At 47.5% G+C, this 19,431-nt stretch overlaps 1 protein-coding gene across 17 annotated transcripts in view; it reads right to left on the bottom strand.

The window, feature by feature from the left end:
* Positions 1–6,239: 6,239 nt before the first annotated feature.
* The window catches only part of DTNA (dystrobrevin alpha), a 332,992-nt gene continuing 319,800 nt past the window's right edge, over positions 6,240–19,431 (bottom strand). For 8 of the 17 annotated variants that reach the window (XM_080683241.1, XM_080683244.1, XM_080683217.1 and 5 more), the window contains 3 exons: positions 18,947–19,115; positions 15,281–15,413; positions 9,548–9,858 (listed from right to left, as the gene is read on the bottom strand). In XM_080683241.1, coding sequence (XP_080539367.1) covers positions 9,649–9,858; positions 15,281–15,413; positions 18,947–19,115 — 512 coding nt within the window. In that variant the 3' untranslated portion in view covers positions 9,548–9,648. Of the gene's footprint in view, positions 9,859–13,137; positions 13,187–15,280; positions 15,414–18,946; positions 19,116–19,431 lie in introns of all 17 variants that reach the window. The other 9 variants (XM_080683220.1, XM_080683225.1, XM_080683245.1 and 6 more) reach the window with 2 other exon arrangements.

Here is a 19,431-nt window from a genome sequence, read left to right as displayed (position 1 = left end):
TCAGTCAATCACTCCGGCAGTCTGTCCGTCAATCAGTCAGCCTGTCAGCCATCCAGTCACCCAGCCAGTCAGCCCATCAATCACCCAGTCAGCCAGCCCATCACCCAGTCAGCCAGCCCGTCATACAGCCTGCCTGTCAATCACTCAGGCAGTTTGTCCGTCAGCCAGTCAGCCAGTCAGCCAGCCATCCAGCCATCCAGTCAGTCAGCCCATCAATCACCCAGTCAGCCAGCCTGTCAGTCACTCAGTCAGTCAGTCAGTCAGCCCGTCAATCACCCAGCCAGCCAGCCAGTCAGCCCGTCAATCACCCAGTCAGCCAGCCCATCACCCAGTCAGCCAGCCCATCAGCCAGCCTGTCAATCACTCAGGCAGTCTGTCCGTCAGCCAGTCAGCCTGTCAGTCAGCCAGTCAGCCAGCCCGTCAGTCAATCACTCAGCCTGTCAGTCAACCAGTCAGCCAGTCAGGTCCCCTCCCCACCCCGCTGTGGGCCGCACAGGACGCAGCCCTGCAAGGGCACCCAGTGCGGCCCTCCCCTCCCCCCCGCCCCACCTTACCGACACTCCAGTGGTGACCTGAGGGGTCGCTGGGAACCGGAAAGGACGCTTCTTGCCGCGGGCACGTGAGGGAAGACCTGGAGCGCCCTGGGCACGTAGACAGCCACTCTCACCTGCGGCCTCGGCCTCTGCACGGTGGAGGGCCTCTCGCGAGATCACCTCTCATGAGACCACGGGGAGGCAGCGAGACAGTCAGGGCGGTTGGCTGCGGCCTAGGCCTGGCGGAGAGGGGGATGCGGGTGGGGGGCACCCCGACACGTGGGCGGCTTCTCATGTCTGAGTGTGAGGCCTTGTGGGGACGCCTCCTTGGGAAGAGGGAAGTCTGCTGCCCACGCCCTGTCTCTGGCCCAGGTGGTGCGGCGGCTGGCGGGCCGGGGCCCTGCGTGGCTTCCGGGTGCCCTTTGGAGGGGAGAGCGCAGCCCGCTGTGTGGCGGGCCACGGGGACGTGTCCTTTTCTTAAACGGCGTGGTCATGCCCCGGCTTCCCCTTGTAGCCTTTTCTAAGCACAAACAGGGACAGGTCCGGGGTGACCGTCACACCATCTTAGGGCCCCGCTGTGGACGAGAGCACACGCGGCAAGCGCTCACACGCCGGAAGGAGCCCGGAGCCCCCTCGCGGTTTGGAGGGGAGCCTGCTGCCAGGAGCTGCCGCGCTTCCGGAGGGTGTGCTGTGGACACGACCTGTTGGTGGCTGTGAACGCTGATTTCCTCCGCCTGCTGCATGCTTCCTCTGGCTGGTGCTGCCGCTTGCTGTGTGTGGAGGTCTCCATCACTCCGGTGAAAGGCTTTTCTCCACTGTCGGCGGGACTGGGTCGTCTGCGCAGGTGTGAGAATGGGGTCCAAGCGGCTAATGCCAGCCTTGGCGTCTGAGCTCTGCCCTGGGTGCGGTGCTGGCCCCCGGCAGTACTTTTATTTATTTTTTTTAATTTTAATTTAATTTTATTTTATTTCCCCCCCGGCAGTATTTTTAGGCTTTTTTTGGGGGGTGGGGGGTGGGTGGGGGTAGGTAGTCAGGTTCTGCAGAGAGGGCTGATTGATCTTGTACCCGAGGAGTCAATGCATAGAATGTTTGGAGGATCACCAATCCGCCTGTATCCGTCTCTCATTGCTAAGGGAGTTGCATAGATTCCCTTATATTAGTTTTTAAGTTACAGTTGCTTTTGTGTGAGTTTTCTAAAAGCAAAAACGATCGCCCCCATTTCAGGTGTGAATGAGGGTTGTAAACTCGGCAAGGGGAGAAGGGAAAGGTGGTGACAGCGGAGCTTCCGTCCGGTCAGGAGCCTGGCCAGGTGCTTCCCAGGGTTGTTTCCTGAGATGGAGCTTTCATACTAACAACCAACTGACAACAGCACACACACACACATTGCCATGAGATGGGAGAGACATTTTTTTAAACGTTATTTTTTTACATCCAGAGAGCTGGGGGGGGGGGGGGAGGGAAAAGGGGAGTTTTATAATTTAGTCTTTCTTCCTCTGAAATATAACCGACAGAGGACATTACAAAATCAATAAAAGGCTTCTTTAACAAAACAAACAAACAAACAATAACAACAAAGCAATTAGTATACCATTTTCATGAAAAAAGCGCCACCTTGAAGAGTCAATAGGGGAATGTTAAGTTGATTGTTACCAAGTTATTGTGCCAATCACAGTGTGTAAGTTGTCAGTATTGTCTTTGTGGGTTGATCTCCCCTAACGGGAGTGAAGGAAGGGAGCTGACCTGTAAGGGAGAATGGCGATGGCGTCCAGAGTGAACCCTGTGGCTTTGTCATGCTGCCCAGAGGCTCCCTGGTTGGTGAACATGCGGATGGGATAGTGGCATGCTCACATTCTACAAAGACAGGGCATAGGGCCTCTGTATCCCGCCCCTGCACCTCCAGATCTCCCCCGTGCATCTCTTCCCTTAGCTGTTGCTGATCTGCACTCTTTGTACTAAAGCTGTAATAAAAGTGTGGTGCTTTCAGGGAATTCTGTGAGTTGTTCTAACACATGATCAAACCTGCAGGGATAGTGGGAATTCCTGAATGTATAGCCAGTCAGTCAGGAATGCATGCAGCCCCTGAGACTTGTGACTGGCATCTGAAGTGGGAGCAATCTTTTCGAAGAATTTGCCCTTCACCTGTGGGGTCTGTGCTAATGCTGAGTAGTGTCAAAATTGACACCTGGGGTGGAAATGGAACATGATTATACTTTGGCTTGTAACACCACTTTTTATTTCCTACATGATGTAAAAGATAGATGCATAAAATCAAAGATAGATGCAATAAATGTTAATTTGGCACAGAATGGATAAAAATGGGGACAGAGCTAGGCAAAGGAACACTCTTCATTGCCCTTAAGGTGTTTATCCCACACACCAGGTGAGTGAGACTAGAGTGTGTGCCGAACAACTTCTGCCTGGAAGTCCTAGAGGCACACCTGAACACACCACACCTTTTTCCTCATCCTCTTGACTTGCCTTTGCCAAGGAAAGCAAAAGTAAGTTTCTCTTTGAGGACTAGAGCTGGTCTAATTGGCCCTTCCCAGATAGGCTTGTTTTTAAGCAAGCGCAGCCACAGAGAGACTTCCAGAAAAATGGAATGTCAGAGAAACCATTTACCTAAGTGCCATTTGTGTTGCAACAGTTGTTCTTGCCTGAGACTTTCCTGTCGTAGCACTCCTGCTGTGGGGCCCAATCGGGAGACTAGAAAGTGAAGGAGCCAGGCACAGGTATGAGTTAGCCCCATCTGACACATAAGACAGCAGAACCAGACATGGAACATGTATGACCTGCATTACTAGTTTACTTGCTTTGCTTCTATCCTTTTCTGTTGTTTTTACTGTATCCATTAGGGTTGGCAGGAGGACCAAATATTATCATTGTTGAACTTGACTCTTAAGCCTCCAATGTTTTTATTAGTTTTTTTTTTGAAAAATAAAGTAAGCAAACATATTTCCCAATGTTCTGTGGAATAATAATGCTATTAAGCATATCTGTAGGCAAAAAAGAGAATCCTTTGTTTACTGAAGGCATAGAAAATTCTCATTGTTAGACATGCCCTTCCAAGATGTTGGCCAATTCAAGCAGCCTTGCTACTAGATCAAAGAAACTGTCCAACCCAAGAGTTTCTTATCCATCCACTCATCCACTCATCTACGCTAAATATTTTTGGGAGGGAACCTAGAATAGAATAACATGATAAAGAAAATAAAAATAAAATTCATTAGCCCATGATTTAGATCATCAACCTTTTGATATATATTTTTCTGTGCTTAACCACTCATATTTATAACACTTGAGCCATTCTTACACGCTTTTATAGTTTTGTTTTGGGGTTCACTTACGTGAATATCTTCCATGTTGATAAATATACCTCTGTCATCATTTTCGTGGCTTCTTAGTATTCCAGCCTATCATATCATGCCATAAGTAGTCTAAGTGCTCCTAGAGGCACACCTGCACACACCTTTTTGTCTATTTAGGTCAGTTCTAATTGCATATGGACCTTTGGTGTTTCAAGTGTGTGGGGAAATGTTTGTGCTTCATCCTAGACCCAGAGGGCAGGATTCCAGGTTCTCAGGGTGCCAAGAGAACCTCTTTCTAGGTGTCTCCGTAGCTAATGTACTCTGCCGAATGATGAATCTGAAATGCGGCCAGCTTCTCCTTACCCTAATTACATTATCCCAACTTTGCCAATCTGCTCTGTTGGGGTCACTAGACTCATAGAGTCTACTCCTGGGTGAGTCCTTGTACCAAGGAGACAGATGTCTCAAATCTTGGAGCAAAAACTTCTTTGGCAGAATCCTTCAGTCTGTCTGCTGTGAGTGCTCCTGTTACAGTTTAACTATTACCTGAGTGGCCCAAGACAACAGAGCTTCCATCATGTTCATGTCCTTAGACCTGAGTATCTTGATGTGCTATGTACGGGAATCCCCAAAGGTCTGGGATGGATTATTGTACCCTGTGTACCAGGAACAAGCTCCCCAGAATGTGCCTTATTTAAAAGAACTCTGTAGCCTTGCACCTCAGCTTTCCTGAGAACTTGTTTGAAATGCAGATCTTGGGCCCCACCCACTCCAGAGCCACTAAATCAGAACTCCGAGTTCAAGAAGCACTGCACCATCCTCGCTGAAATAGCATCCCTGGCTTGTCATTCGATCCCCTGAGGATCCAACTGAACCTAATCCTGGAGGGCGAGGATTAAAGCTGGACTCCAGGCCAGAGCTTCTTCATAAGGGGCACACACATCCCCTGGGGATCTTGATCAGATGACAATGCAGACTCTGATTTGGTAGGTTTGGTTTTGAGTCTGGGATCCTGCATTTGTCACTCGCTCCCAGGTGATGCTAATGCTGTTGGTCCCTGGACCACATTTCGAGTAGCAAGAGACTAGTATTTCCTAAAACTTGTCAAACCGTAATTATCACCGAAGCATTTACTAAAAATACAGATTCCCTGGCCATACTCTAGACCTGCTACATCCGAATTTACCAATCCTCAGGTGGCTTTTGCAATTAGATAAAGTCGAGGAATACTAAGAGAGGGAGAGAAGAGCTAAATGTGCTCCTTAAGGGATGAAGGGATGAGGCACTGAGATGCAGCTAAAAGAAACTGACAGGCACCAATGGACACACCCTTGTCTCTCACCCCCAAAGCTAAGGGGGATATGTGTTTCGCCTAGTGCCATGGTCAGCAAACTGCGGCTCGCGAGCCACATGCGGCTCTTTGGCCCCTTGAGTGTGGCTCTTCCACAAAATACCACGGCCTGGGCGAGTCTATTTTGAAGAAGTGGCATTAGAAGAAGTTTAAGTTTAAAAAAGTTGGCTCTCAAAAGAAATTTCAATCGTTGTACTGTTGATATTTGGCTCTGTTGACTAATGAGTTTGCCGACCACTGGTTTAGTGATGATATCAGGTCAGGATTTGCCCCTGTAATTGATACAGAGCCTCCTGGCTTCTCTCTCTGGGGTCTCTTGAGGGTTTACAGCATTTCCATGGACTTCAAATCAACCCCAGACTGCATGAGCACAGACTGGCAGCCCCACCCCAAGTCAGAGGTCCACAAAATGCCATGTGTGAAGTGTTGGAGCCAGACTCAGGCGCTGCTAATGGTTCTGTAAAGGAATTGGCTTCTTGAGCAAAGAAAACACACAACACTCCATGGCATGGGAATTGGAGGTTCTCGGAGGAAAAATGAGAATGTAGGGAGTGGCAATGCTCCGAGTGTCCGCCCCTTCCTTGGACTCTTGTATATTGTTGCTGTCACCATATTGATGACCATATCAGTGCTCATTCTCCTTTCTCACTAGCTCTAGCACAAACAAAACAAAAGCCATGAACTCATTTATTCACCCACTCAACAAATAATTGTTAAGCACGTAATATTTGCTAACTACCTGATTAGATGCTGCAAATTCAAAGGATCAAGAGAAGTAACAAAGTGCATATCTCATAACAATGTCTGATATAAAGTAAGCATGTGTTAGCTATTAGCATCACAAACCCAACTCCATATTGACTATAACAAAGCTTTCCATTAAAAAAAAATCATAGCCCCAAAGGTGAGATATTTTGCCTGAGATGCTTAATACTCAATCGATAGGTCCTGCTTCACACTGCAAGAAATGACTTGTCTTTTTCCTTTGAACAGACTTCATGTTACTTTAGGAAAGATTCATTGAAACAAAGGAATAACATACCCAAGATATAGTGTTTTTAAAAACATTTTTTAATGAAGAAATAATTCCATTCCAAAATATAGACACACAATTAAATAGTTTAATCACTTCAAAATATAACATGTCCCCAGGAGGTTCCAACACACACACACACGCACACACACACACACACACACACACACAACAATACTTAACAGCAATACAAAAAACCCATACAACAGTAGTTTTGTTACAATACCAATGAATTCTCATCATGAAATCTTTAGGGTCTCTGTATTGGTTACTTCAAATGGTGTCAAATTACAGTAGTCATAATTAAAAATGTCTTACAGTTAATTAGCCTCAAGATACGACGCTTCTGATTTTATTTTTCTCTTTTTGGTTCAAAAGTAAAAATGCCCTTTCTTCTGAGGACACAGTGGAGTTGTTGTTTCTGGCTCCTGGTGGAATCGAACCAAGGTGATTGCAGCAACTAAGAGTTGCCGTATTTACAATGTTTATCTACAGTGAACAGCCAAGAACTAATAAGGGTGGACAAAGATGATCAAAATAAAGGCGGACATCAGTGCTAAGTTATGATGCAACAGTTTGGCTCATGCATACAAGAAAATACATAGTCTATCACAACGAAGGCCACGCTCTTATGCAATTAAGTTCACATGACTACTTACAAATGAACCTTCCCTGCCTTGTCATTCGAGAATCCGTTTTTCACAATCACCAGCACGTCCCCCTCTGACCAACCAAACGTACCCCGACTTCCATCCTGACCAACCACAACTGATTCCTGAATCCCATACAGTAGACTTCACACTCCTCCCTCCCTCCCTCCCTCCATGAACATGGCGCTGCGGAGGAGGGTTGGCCGTGTTAGACCAGTGCTCAGATAGGCCGTCATCTCTGATGGAGATGGATGTGCAATTCATGTGGAACAAGAAACACCCCCGTAAGATCTAATTGTATCTAATGCACAGGACAGGTAAAACCTGCTGGGATTGCTCTCAGAACAGGCCCCAAAAGTAAATCTGGAGAACCAAGGAGAGAAACCCACCCAAAACCACAAAAAACCAAAACAACACACGCCATTTTGTCTCGATTACAGGACAGGGGTGCTTGAGTCTGGTCTCAGTGCTGACGTGGAGCTAAGGGAAAGAAAAGGTGGCTGGTTAGTCAGGAACTGGTCATTGGCAGCAGTTTCCAGAGTCCTTGCAATGGCTTTGTACGATGGGATCAACAACCGTGTGATGGAGTTGGCAATGAAAACTACGACAAGGGGGATGATGATCAACAAGAGTTCAAACCCTAGACAAACATCCTCATGTAGGAACACAAAGGGACAACAGATGCCAGCTCAGTCGGGTCGGTGGCTGCCTGCCACCTGCAGGGTCACAGTTCGGAGTTCAAGAACTACCTGGCTGTGATTGGGAGCTGACAGCAATGCAGGTAGCTGGGATGTAGTGGTTTTAAGTACTGAGTAGGAGGCAGCGGGGACCATCTGCTCCATCTAGAGAGGTACGGCTTCACAGGAGATGGGCAGTGGGAAGGAGATGAACATGAAGAGACATGGACAAAACCCGCAATGGGATCCACCTGTGCAAAGAAATCTGAGAGCTGTGCAGTGGTGCCACTTTGGTGTCAGACTGGTTCTCTGAAGGTCTGAGTAAGCCTGTCAGGAGCTAGAACGGGCTCCTTACTAATGTCAACCAAGAGCTTTCCTATCCCCAAGGCAAGTGATGTTGCTCTAAAGGGCAGCCAAGGAGACAGTTTCTGACCAAATGCAGAGATGGGGACATCTCAGGGCCCTCTGGAGAGGGCGCAGGAAGATGGCAGGATGTCCGTTCTCAGCTGGGCACCCACCAACCACCGACTGTGTGGGGTGGGAGGAGGCTTCTGCCAGCTCGGGAAGCCAATCAAATTGCTGAAGCTCTAAGGGGGACACAGAACCGTCCTTGTGTGTTCTGAATAAGGCCTTTGCAGAGACTATTACACAGCTTTATCCTACAGCGGTGGTTCTCAGCCTGTAGTGTGCACCAGCGTGACCTGCGTGCTTCATGAAACACAGATTGCGGGGCCCGGCACCCAGAGTTTCTGATTCGATAGGCCTGGTTTCGGGCCCAAGAATTTGCATTTCTAAATAAATCCCCAGGTGATGCTGATGCGTTCCGGTCCAGGGAACACCCTTTGAGAACCACTGTTCTAAAATGATGTTCTCTTCTTTCTTTGAAAGGAGGGCAGGAATTCCAGAGAAGCTGCCGATCTAAGCACAATGGACCTAACACATTGCAGGATTTGTAATTTCATCAAGTCTTGAAAAAGGTGGGTTATTTTTTCCCCGTTTCCCAAGCATCCCTAAGGGAGGTTGTTAGTGCCCCTCCAAAAGGGTCCTCAAAAAGGACCATCGACAGTCTTTCGTTCTCCCTTCCTGGACAGCTCTTGCACACCAGCTCTTCCCTGAGTGCAAAACCCCAACGCCACGTAGAAGAGCCTGTTCCCTTTCCCATGACCACGGAAGGCTGCGTGCAGAACACTGGGGTGCCAGCGAAGGCAGGACACATTCAGAAATGGAAGGAGCGAACGTTTTTGCAAGCGCACTTTAAGCCTGTACAGTGAGCTGAAGGCCTCCGGACAGCCTGATGGGGGGACCTGTGGGCGAGCGGTGCGGCGAGACATGCTCCCTAAAGCTAAACCGAGAGGAACAAGCCATGGAAGGGCAGAGACCACTGCAGTCCGGGTGGGGGTCGTATGGCACCTGTGGTTTATAGACAGCTTTAGTAACGAGTATTTCAAAACATAGTTCACAGTTTTAAGAAGATCTGTGCTGATTTTAAAAACTAGATTCTATATAATTTGCACGTTGTCTTATTTTGAATACGATAGCTATTTGGAAAAAATATTTACACTAAATTCTATGGCTGATTCGCTAGAATATCTTGAAAGAAAACAACCTCCAGTTGGAAAGAAGCCCCGAGGACTGGGTTATCCTGGTGTGTTTGGCTCCAGTCGCTGCTCACAGGACTTGGAGACCCTGGCAGACGGTGCAGGCCCAGGCCCTCCGCGCCCGCACACTCAGGACCCAAGTCCTTCAGGGTCAATGAATAATTGCAAGCGGTTGTTTTGTCCCAATTACTGTGGAAAAAAAAATGTACATCGTATAATAAACTGGTTTGCTAAAATCTCAAAGAATTCAGAAATCAAATCCTAGCTATAAACAGTATTAATATTGTCATTGTAAACGGAACAGGCTCAATATCATGTGCAAATGATATTGAAAATGCTAGTTAATACTGCCACCGTGAGTAACAGCAGCGTGGGTTTTCGGCCGGTGGTTCCCTTTTTTTTTTTTTTTAACCAGGGATGAGCCATGTTATAGACGATGGAGCTGATAAGTTAGCTTTGAACAGAAGTCTTTTTTTTTTTTTTTCCTTCTAACACACACACCTATGAACTACACATCTGAGAACGAAACATTAGCTGCACTGCAGTCAGCAGAGCAGTCTGTAGGGGCGGGTGTGCTGGGAGCTGCTGCGTGGGGTGGTTCCTCTCCCGTCGCTGCCAGGCTGCTGCTCCTCTGGGTGGGTGGTGGACGCAGCGCTCCCCTTCGTCACCAGCGCTCATGTTACTCTCATCATCTGTCTGACTATAGTTTGCCTGGGAATAGGAATGTATAATTCTTTAAAAGATGAAAACTGTTCTCTAAGTCAGGAAGCTTAGGACCCTCCCTTTCCCCCGAGACACAACACACACACACACACACACACACACACACACACACACACACACGCACGCACACACGCACGCTCCCTCGACTCCCTTCCTCTGATAACCGGGGATGAATGTCCTGGGTAGTGTGTGCTATGTGTTGCACCTTCTGAAAGAGGACAAGAATCCTCCTGCTGAGTCCGCTGCTCAGTGGGCACCTGCGGTCCCTGGGGGTTAGAGTCACGCAGAGCTGTCCTTTGGACAAGGAGAGGAGAGCACTGACCCACCAGCAGAATGCTCCGCTCATTAAAAAAAAAAAAAATCCTGCCGAAACCGGTTTGGCTCAGTGGATAGAGCGTCGGCCTGCGGACTGAAGGGTCCCGGGTTCGATTCCGGTCAAGGGCATGTACCTTGGTTGCGGGCACATCCCCAGTGGGGGGTGTGCAGGAGGCAGCTGATCGATGTTTCTCTCTCATCGATGTTTCTGGCTCTCTATCCCTCTCCCTTCCTCTCTGTAAAATATCAATAAAATATATTTAAAAAAAAAATCCACTTTTGATCTTCAAACCCCCAATTTCTGAAGCTAGGCTCTGGCTGGCCGAGGAGAGTGCAATGCCATGGGGCCAGACGGATGGAAAAGGACAATCCAGGATCTGAGTGGGCCCCCTGGTGAACTCCATGTGGAGTGCTAACCCTCGTGTATACATTTCTTCCCAAGGGGCCAGTTGAAAGCAATGAACCAGGTGTTCTGGCTTTTTGTGTTGATGAATGCATATGCATCTTCAAATAGGCCTCAGGCTCTTTTTGAGCAGAGACTGGGTCTCCCCTGCCTCTGGCGTCGCCCCTCGTGGCCTTTCCCCACGTAGGGCTCGGTCAGTGGAAGCCGAATGAACTTGGAGCTGATGAAGTCGGCTGCCTTTAGGACCCTTGGGTCAGAGGTGCCTATACTTGGGGATCATTTCTGGTCCTGCAGTACAGTCAGAAAGTCAAATAGATTTAAATACCATAAGCGGCTCTAGAATTCCAGCTGTCTTTCTAGGCTACGTCCAGACAAATTGCAGGGTTCTGTCAGGTTGTAAATGAGTTTTGCCTAAGTGGTTGATTTAGCGACGGGCCGGCTCATGTTTAGAGTCCTGTGAATGCCATCTAGGTAGGTACAGGATGCATTCAATGGCAGAGGCCACAGCTGTTTTGTTTGTTTGTACTGCCAAATTTGTAGCAAAGATAAAACATTGCCCAGGAGCTTTCAAAGTACTGAAATATTTGGCTTTTAGGTACAAGAACCAAATGCCACTTCTTATCTGGGTTCACATCAAGGACAATTTATTAGGCTTTTAAAAATAGTCACTACTGATGTTTAAATAACATGCAGAACAAAAATAATCAAATTGCCAAAGCTAAGTGATGGAGGCTGCTCTTAAAGGAAAAAGCTTGCTCCTTTGGGACTAGCTTTGTTAAAACTGGAGCGAGTGTTTTCAGAAACCGCTCCTGAGAATTTTTTCACGGGAGTTGTACATGTATCAGGAGAGCAGAATGCAACGAGGCCAATAAGATCCTTCCATTCACACCGAAAGGGCCTCACAGATCCGAAAGTATATTCCATTGTAGCAATTATGCCATGATTTTTACTTTCTCGATCTTGACCTGAGGACTGAGACACAGGAGGTGTGTAGTGTGTGAGCTAGAATGTACTCTTTACTAATGGAGGTCATTTTACAATTTAGCAGCCAGAGTTGAGTTTACTATCAACTACACTACAGACCCATGGGACCCCGTGGTTGGAAAAGACCGTGTAACAGCAGCAGATACGAGTCTTTGGGCCAGTGCAGCCAGATAGCCGCGAGAGGGATTCGCTTTGATCGGTAATGAGGGGCATCTAAGTGGCCACTAGCTGGAGCCGGAGAAACCATCTAGACCAGCCTTGGGCAAACTACAGCCCGCGGGCCGGATCTGGCTGTTCTATCCGGTTCTCTTGCTCTCCCCTCCGCTCCTTTACTTTGAATTTATATTAGTTCACACAAACACTCCATCCATGCTTTTGTTCCGGCCCTCCGGTCCAGTTTAAGAACCCATTGTGGCCCTCGAGTCAAAAAGTTTGCCCACCCCTGATCCTAGACGTATGGGACAGTGGAGCTGAAGGTGTATGGAATCACTGCACGTAGCTGAGCCCCAGCCTCGTCTGTAAAAAGTAGAGGGAGCAAGCTGGTCCTGAGTCCCAGGGGTTCCCGTACACCCACATCATCACTACAGCCGCTCCCGTGAATCGCGTAGAAGGCCCTGAGCACAGGGCCAGGCCCGTAGGCGTGTGCACATCAATGTTACAGCGTGCCTGCCGCCATTGAGATCTTTAAGACCTGGACCTCAGGGCGGGAGTCTCCTCTGTGGTGTAGGTATCACCATGCATGTTGTGCAGAGGGGGTGGAGGCTCACCGAGGTCCCCTAATTTGTATGAGGTTATGCTGCTAGGATTTGCTGAAGCTCCCAGCTGAACTCGGGTAGATTAGGGTCCAGAGCCTAAGCTTCAGACCACCACCCTCCAGTGGTGCTGCCAGGCAAGTGCCGTTCTCTCGCCATGAAACATTCCCTGAGGATTTCCCACGTATGTGGGCAGGTGGGCAGGCCCTTGGGGGAAAGGGTCACATGCCGTGTCAGTGACTGCACCCTCCTGAATTCCACAGAGGGTCTGAACCAGCTATTCCAAACATAGAAGCCTGCAGAGGTTTTCCTCTGTGTCTTGCTGCTTTTATTTTTTTTTTAATTTTTGCCTTTGTTTCGGTTTTGCTTTCCCTTGTCAAGGACACCTCTCTGACGTGTTGGGCCCTGAGGACAGCAAGGCCAAGGAGCTGACCCATCTCTGGAAGTGCTGAGCGAGCCTGGACCATTGCTTCTTAAGGGACGGAGAGGCTCAGACTCAGGTGCTCTTATGGACTGTGATGTGGCATCATGGCCACGGAAAACTTCGGGGGGATACCTGGTGTTGGAGAAGTTTCTGTGCCATTTCCTCTAATGAATAGAGTTAAAAAGCCATCTCCCAAGGTCGTTTGCCAAACCTCCCCGGGGTGTAGTGGGGTGCCCCATAGACTGGGCTGGTTCTTTGACAAAAGCAGGGAAGGAGGATATTTTATCACAGAGAAACGCCCAAGAGAGTGTGATTGTGAACTTAGGTTGCAAGTTATGAGAACTGAGTGTGCAGTGGCCACGTTTCCTCCTAAACGAGAGGGTACTTACTTGAGAGGAGAGTGATAAAAGGATATTGTATTCAACCTTGCAAGCTGACCTGCGGGTGACAAAGGACACAAACAAGAAAGGTGACATGTCAAGTCTGTGATGCAGTCAAGCAGGTGAATTATTTTGTTGGCAGCCATGCAAAGACAGAAAGAAAGAGAGAGTCCAGTGAATGACGGCAGCATCTGAGCAACCAAACAACCATAATCTATAAACACGAGCTCACAGAGCAGAGAAGGAAAACCACCACAGCGTTCTCCAGGGCGTATGTCCTGAGTGGGGACACACGGCCTGTTAGAGTCTCCTGGCCCCTCTCGTTGCCTTTCCCTTGAAGTCGCCAGGCATGGAAAGGAAAGGAGAGAGAGAAGCTTAAGATTTACCAGAGATGGCAAAAGCTCCACCTGGATCTTAAGCATGAACAGAATTTCCCTTCATCTTACTCAGACACCGTTAAATTCCTAATTCATTAAAACAACAACCAAAATCTTGTAAGTTATATGAAGTGGCTGCCTCCCTTTAAAATATAACCTAGAGCCCGGCCGGTGTGGCTCAGTGGTTGAGTGTTGACCTATGAACCAGGAGGTCATGGTTCGATTCCCGGTCAAGGGCACATGCCCGGGTTGTGGGCTTGATCCCCAGTAGGGGGTGTGCAGGAGGCAGCCGATCAAGGATTCTCTCTCATCATTGATGTTTCTCTCTCTCACTCCCTCTCCCTTCCTCTCTGAAATCAATAATAAATGAATGAATGAATGAATGAATGAATGAATAAATAAAATAAAACATAGAAATTCGGTTACTTTTGCCACCCAAATCCGGGAACTGATATGAGCTCCAAGATGGAGGCCTACCAGGCGCCTCTAACCAGAGTATTGATGATTTAGCATGAACCAGAGTATTGATGATTTCACTGTCTCTCTCTCTCCCTCTAGGCAGGAGCACCAAAAGAGCTATGTGCAAACATCCCTCAGATTCCCAGACACCCCTGGCAGCATCGCCCAGGCTGATTTCCTCCTGTGGATGGGCCATGGAGACCACAAAGAAAGAGCCTTCCCCGTGGACTTCAGGCGACTTTGTGTCTGCAGCGCTGAAGCACGGCATTGCACATCTAGTCACGGGTTTGACTATTTTTTGTATGACGAGACCCACATGCTACTTGCTCCTGAAATGTGGGTGTTAAACCAAAAGGGCGACTGGAACATCCCAAAGAGGCCAGACCTTTGCTTCCTGGTGGTGGGGTGGGGCTGAGGGCTCCAGTTGTCCTCTTGCTATATTCCTCTTGGGAAAGTATTTCAAAACTTAATCTATAAACGTCGGGAAATAGAAGACACTTTGTTCTCTCTGCTACTCTTTCACTAACGGGAGAGCCGCTGCTGACCTAAGAACGTGGAGAAAGTTCTCTGGCCATTGGACAGAAAGCCTGACAGTAAAATAACCCGCTGGGGCCTGGGGAGCAGCTGGTCTGACAGGCAAACACCCCTGAACTCCCTGAACCCCAAGAGAACAGCGTGGGTTACAGGGAAAGGAAACAGACCAGAAAGACCAACATGGCCGTGGCGCAGCCTCAGGGAGAATGCACCTCTTTAGGACGAGCTACTGCACGTGTTACAGTGAATTCTCAGGTGGACGAATGCAGTCCAGTATATATGACAATCGGCCCATCCACACGCTGGGGATCCGGGGGCCTGCAGCACCCCCAACATTCCTGGGTGAGGTTTGCCGCTTGCCTACTACTTACATTTCCCATGAGGTAGGTGGTGAGGGAGGCTGAGGACAATGAGGAGATATATTTATACTTATTCAATTGCCTTGTGCCTTGATCTCTGTATCTCTTTCCCATCTACGAGAACAAACATCTCTGCTGATGACCCAGGAGGGGGATGGACTGTTAGTCACCAGGTTTCTGCTGTGTGACAAGACCCCCTTTCATTTTCCAGATCAGAAGTTATCACACAGGTGAGTGATGGCTATAAGAAGTAGTTGGAATGTTTAGTGTCTAGAATACACAGACTAAGGAGTATAGTCAGAATATTCCAGAAAGGGAGGGTGGAAGGAAGGAGAAGGCACCGGTTTTTCCTAGTTATGTAAAAGACTCAGCTACCTCGGGGCTGGGCGGAAGTGGGGGATGGTGTGGGCCCGGCCCCGGTACCTGGTAGGCCTCGTCTTGCAGCTTCTGTTTCAGGTATTCCTCCATCTTGAGCTCGTTCTCCAGCTGCTGGACAGAGTCATTCTCGTAGTTCTCCTCCTCGGGCCGCACATAGGGATCCCCATCTTCTGTGACCCTGGGAACAAACCACAGATGGGGTTTTGGAGCAAATCTTAAAAGGAAAGTCTAAGTGAAATTCATGTAGTTTGGGGGGAACTTTTTATTTGTCTTCCAATTCACTTCAATTCAGTGTCTTCTGTTATCGAACACAAAACTTAAAAAAACACACACCTTTGGAAATGTAGGGAAATATATGGTCAAGGCATTCTCATGCAGTTCTCCTATGGCACCCCAGTGATCACCGGTCATCCATGCTTTTCTAGGGTTTACAGGAATGAGATGCCCTTTTGATGCTTGTCAGTCTTAGAAAAGGCAGGCTTATCTTTCAGGAGGATATAGTTTTCCCAATATGGGGATTTTAAAAAAAATTATAAATGGAATCCAAGAACGCTTTCTCTAAGGAGAGTGAGCCCTCTAGTGAAATAAAGATTGAGGACATTTGTTCCTAATTTAACCCCCTCTGCGTTCCGCATGTGTGTAAGTGTGTACGTCCATGTGCTTTATTTTCATAGTGGGATCAAGTCTCAGAATATCAACCAATCAATGTCAGCAAGCGTAACACTCTAACCCACAGCTCTTGATCTCAATGATGTAGACCAGCTCTAAATCTAAGAAATCCACTTAAAGTGTCCAATTTCACTATGAAATAGATAAGAACGACCTCATTCACCAATGTGTGACTATCTCCATCTATTCACCCCCAAAAATATATAAATCTCTTAGGACAGAAATTTGTTCCCTAAATTATATGACTAAAATATTCTCAGGGTAAAACACAGTACATGTTTAGATAGTGTAGATATTAAACACCCCCTACAATGAAGAGTGGTCAAGGAGAAGTTTCTGGATTGGAATTTAAATGCCATGGCTCGTGTTTATTTATATCTGTACAACATGTTCTCATTATTTTTAGAGGTTTGGGTCCAGCATGAATAGGTCTGCGAGGCCTCTATGAGCTTTCTCTCCCCAACTCCTGTGGCCAGAACCGCCACAAGCATCCGGGGACAGTCGTGTGGGGTGGCTTTAGCTACAGTCTTGGATCTTAGGATCAGAATGAGAACATTTTAAGTAACCACCTTGTAAAAGCTTAATCAGAGAAAGTCAAATGGGTATGTGTTTACTAGACTAAAACTGATGATAATGACGTCACCATTTTGAATAACAAATAATTCTAAGTGACAGAGGAAAGGACAAGAGAGCAAACTAAAATGAAAAGCAGCCCCGTTAAATGACGTTATGGAGGATTTGTTCTGCTCTCACGCTTGGCCTTCCCGCAGCTGGCTTCCCCAGCTGGCCTCCCCAGCACGTCTATTTGTAATTCCCCATCGTGACTGGCCTTTCACCCCCTGCTTGGATCGGAAGCCAAGAGCACCAGGAAGGCCTCCATTTAGTTTCTTCTTTGGGTCTTTAAGCAGCCGTTGACTTTTGTGGACGCGTCTGCAGTACTTTCCACCTGAGGCACCACCACCTTCTGGAATGTTTGGAATGGTTAGCAATTCCCCTTTCCGTCCTTGTGGTGAACCTCTGCCCACGTTTATCACAAGCCCGTGAACCCCGCTCTCCTAGAGGCCCCTCCTCTTCCCTTCCTTTGTTTCCCTCTTTCCCCTCCCAGCCCCCACGCTGGGCTCTGCAGCTCTGGCCTGTGTCACCCTCATTTCTCAGCTTCACTGAAAGTCTAGTGAGGACGTCACTGACTCTGCTGGCTTCTGTCAGGGCACAGAAGCCTAACTGGGTGAAAACCTTTGCAAAATGTCTTTCAAGGGTCCGATTTGTACAAATTCAACTAGTCAGCCACACTGGATTTCTTTATAATGAGGTTTTATACATTTACAGTCTTGTGCCATAAAACGAAGCTTTGGTCAAGGACCCACCGTATATATGATATATGACGGTGGTCCCATCTATATATATAAAAGCCTAAGCGACCATTATGACTGGTCGACCAAATGACAGGTTGCTATGATGCACAATGACCACCAGGGGGCAGATGCTCAAAGCAGGAGCTGCCCCTGGTGGTCAGTGCGCTCCCACAGCCAACCTCATGTGGCTGGTCAACCTCACATGGTCCCTCCCCTGGCCAGCTGGCCCTGATTGGCCCCGATCAGCCCTGATTGCCAGCCAGGCTGAGGGACCCCACCTGTGCATGAATTCGTGCACCGGGCCTCTAGTGAGATTATAATGGAACTGAAATATTTTTATTGCGTCCTGACATCATTGTTGTCATGTGTTTGTGGTGATGCTGGTGTAAGCTGACCTACTGCTCTGCCAGTTGTATGAAAGTACAGCACATACTATTATGTACAGTACATTATACTTGATAATGATAATACATGACTGTGTTACTGGTTTACGTATTTACTATATGTTGTAGTGTTATTTTCTACTTATAAGAAGTTTTCTGGTAAACAGTATGCTATGTTATGGCGGCAGTGCCCCTAAAACAGTGGTCGGCAAACTGCGGCTCGCGAGCCATGGTTTGCCGCTCTGTTGACTAATGAGTTTGCCAACCACTGCCCTAACATCTCCTGCTTACTTTGTCTCCTGATTGCATCAATTTCTCTTGTGCTTGATTTAACCTGATGTTTTCTACAGCAACACCCTGTAGAACAGTGGTTCTCAACCTTTCTAATGCCACAGCCCTTTAATACAGCTCCTCATGTTGTGGTGACCCCCAACCATAACATTATTTTCGTTGCTACTTCATAACTGTCATTTTGCTACTGTTATGAATCGTAATGTAAATATCTGTGTTTTCCGATGGTCACGACCCACAGGTTGAGAACCGTTAGCAGGGTCGCCTAAGACCATCAGAAAACACAGATATTTACATTACGATTCATAAAGTAGCAAAATGACAGTTATGAAGTAGCAATGAGAATAATGTTATGGTTGGGGGTCCCCACAACATGAGGAACTGTATGAAAGGGTCGCGGCATTAGGAAGGTTGAGAACCTCTGTTGTAAAGGCTCGGGGCCTAGGAGTAATCAGCTGTACCACAGGGCCTAGGTGTGTAGGAGGCTGGACCATCTAGGTTTGTGTAAGCGCACTTTATGGTGTCTGTACAATAACCAAGTTGCTTAACAATGCATCTCTCAGAACATATCCCTGTTATTAAGTGGTGCGTGCCTGTATATATTTCGATTCCTGTTGCTTATATGATGCTGTTCATCCCATTCTGAACAGGAGCCTCCAGCATCATTGGGTCCTCCAAGTGCAAATAGAGAAGATTCTGAAGATGACTAATCTCCTAAACTGGTCTGTGCGCCCTGGAAGGTTGGGAGTGATTTATAAAAAAATACTAGTTTGTATCAAACCAGCACAGTTCCTTGGGGGAGCCAGGCTCTCAATAAGCACTGGTTGTTTTGGTTTCTGATACTCTCTGGAAATTGTGAGGGGGGAAGTCACAAGGTCAAATTTACCTCTTCTGTCAGAAGAGGAAGCTGCATCATCTCTTCTCAAAATAAAGAACGAAGCAACCATGTTTTCATTTTCCTTTGCTCCCAGCAGTGTCCTGTTACTGAGACAATACCCCCGAGCAGAGATACTCACACATCACTGCGCATGGTGCTTGGGGCAGCTCCACCGTGCATGTACCCGGGTTTCCGGGCGTGGATTTGCGCTAGAAAAGCCTTTTCCGAGGTTGGCGATGGGACCAGATCCTCAAACTGAGTCCTTGCAAACTCAGAATCCACATTACTCTCCGTTTCACTCCCCACCTCTGTGAGGTACAATTGAAGAAATAGAGAATGACTTGTTAGAGTCTTTGTGATCAGCAGGTACAGGGCGAGGCTTAACATGAACCAACCTGCGCTGCATAAAATATTAACCAGTTACTGTATGTAAGTCAAGTAAGTGTTTATTTCAATTCCAACTGAGAATGGAGACTGAACATGAGTTACTGTAAAAGCATTTGGTATACAGCATTGTATTTTTTAAAAAAATATCGGTAATGTTATAAGGAATCTTTTGTGTCTTAATAAATTACAACTTCTCTTTTGCTCCTTTATAGCCTTCAGTAAAACTGCTACTTTTGC

This window comes from Plecotus auritus (assembly GCF_963455305.1).
Source record: "Plecotus auritus genome assembly, chromosome: 8".
NCBI classification, from domain to species: Eukaryota; Metazoa; Chordata; class Mammalia; order Chiroptera; family Vespertilionidae; genus Plecotus; species Plecotus auritus.
The sequence above is the reverse complement of the archived record's forward strand: the minus strand, read 5'-3'. Positions and strand labels throughout refer to the sequence as shown.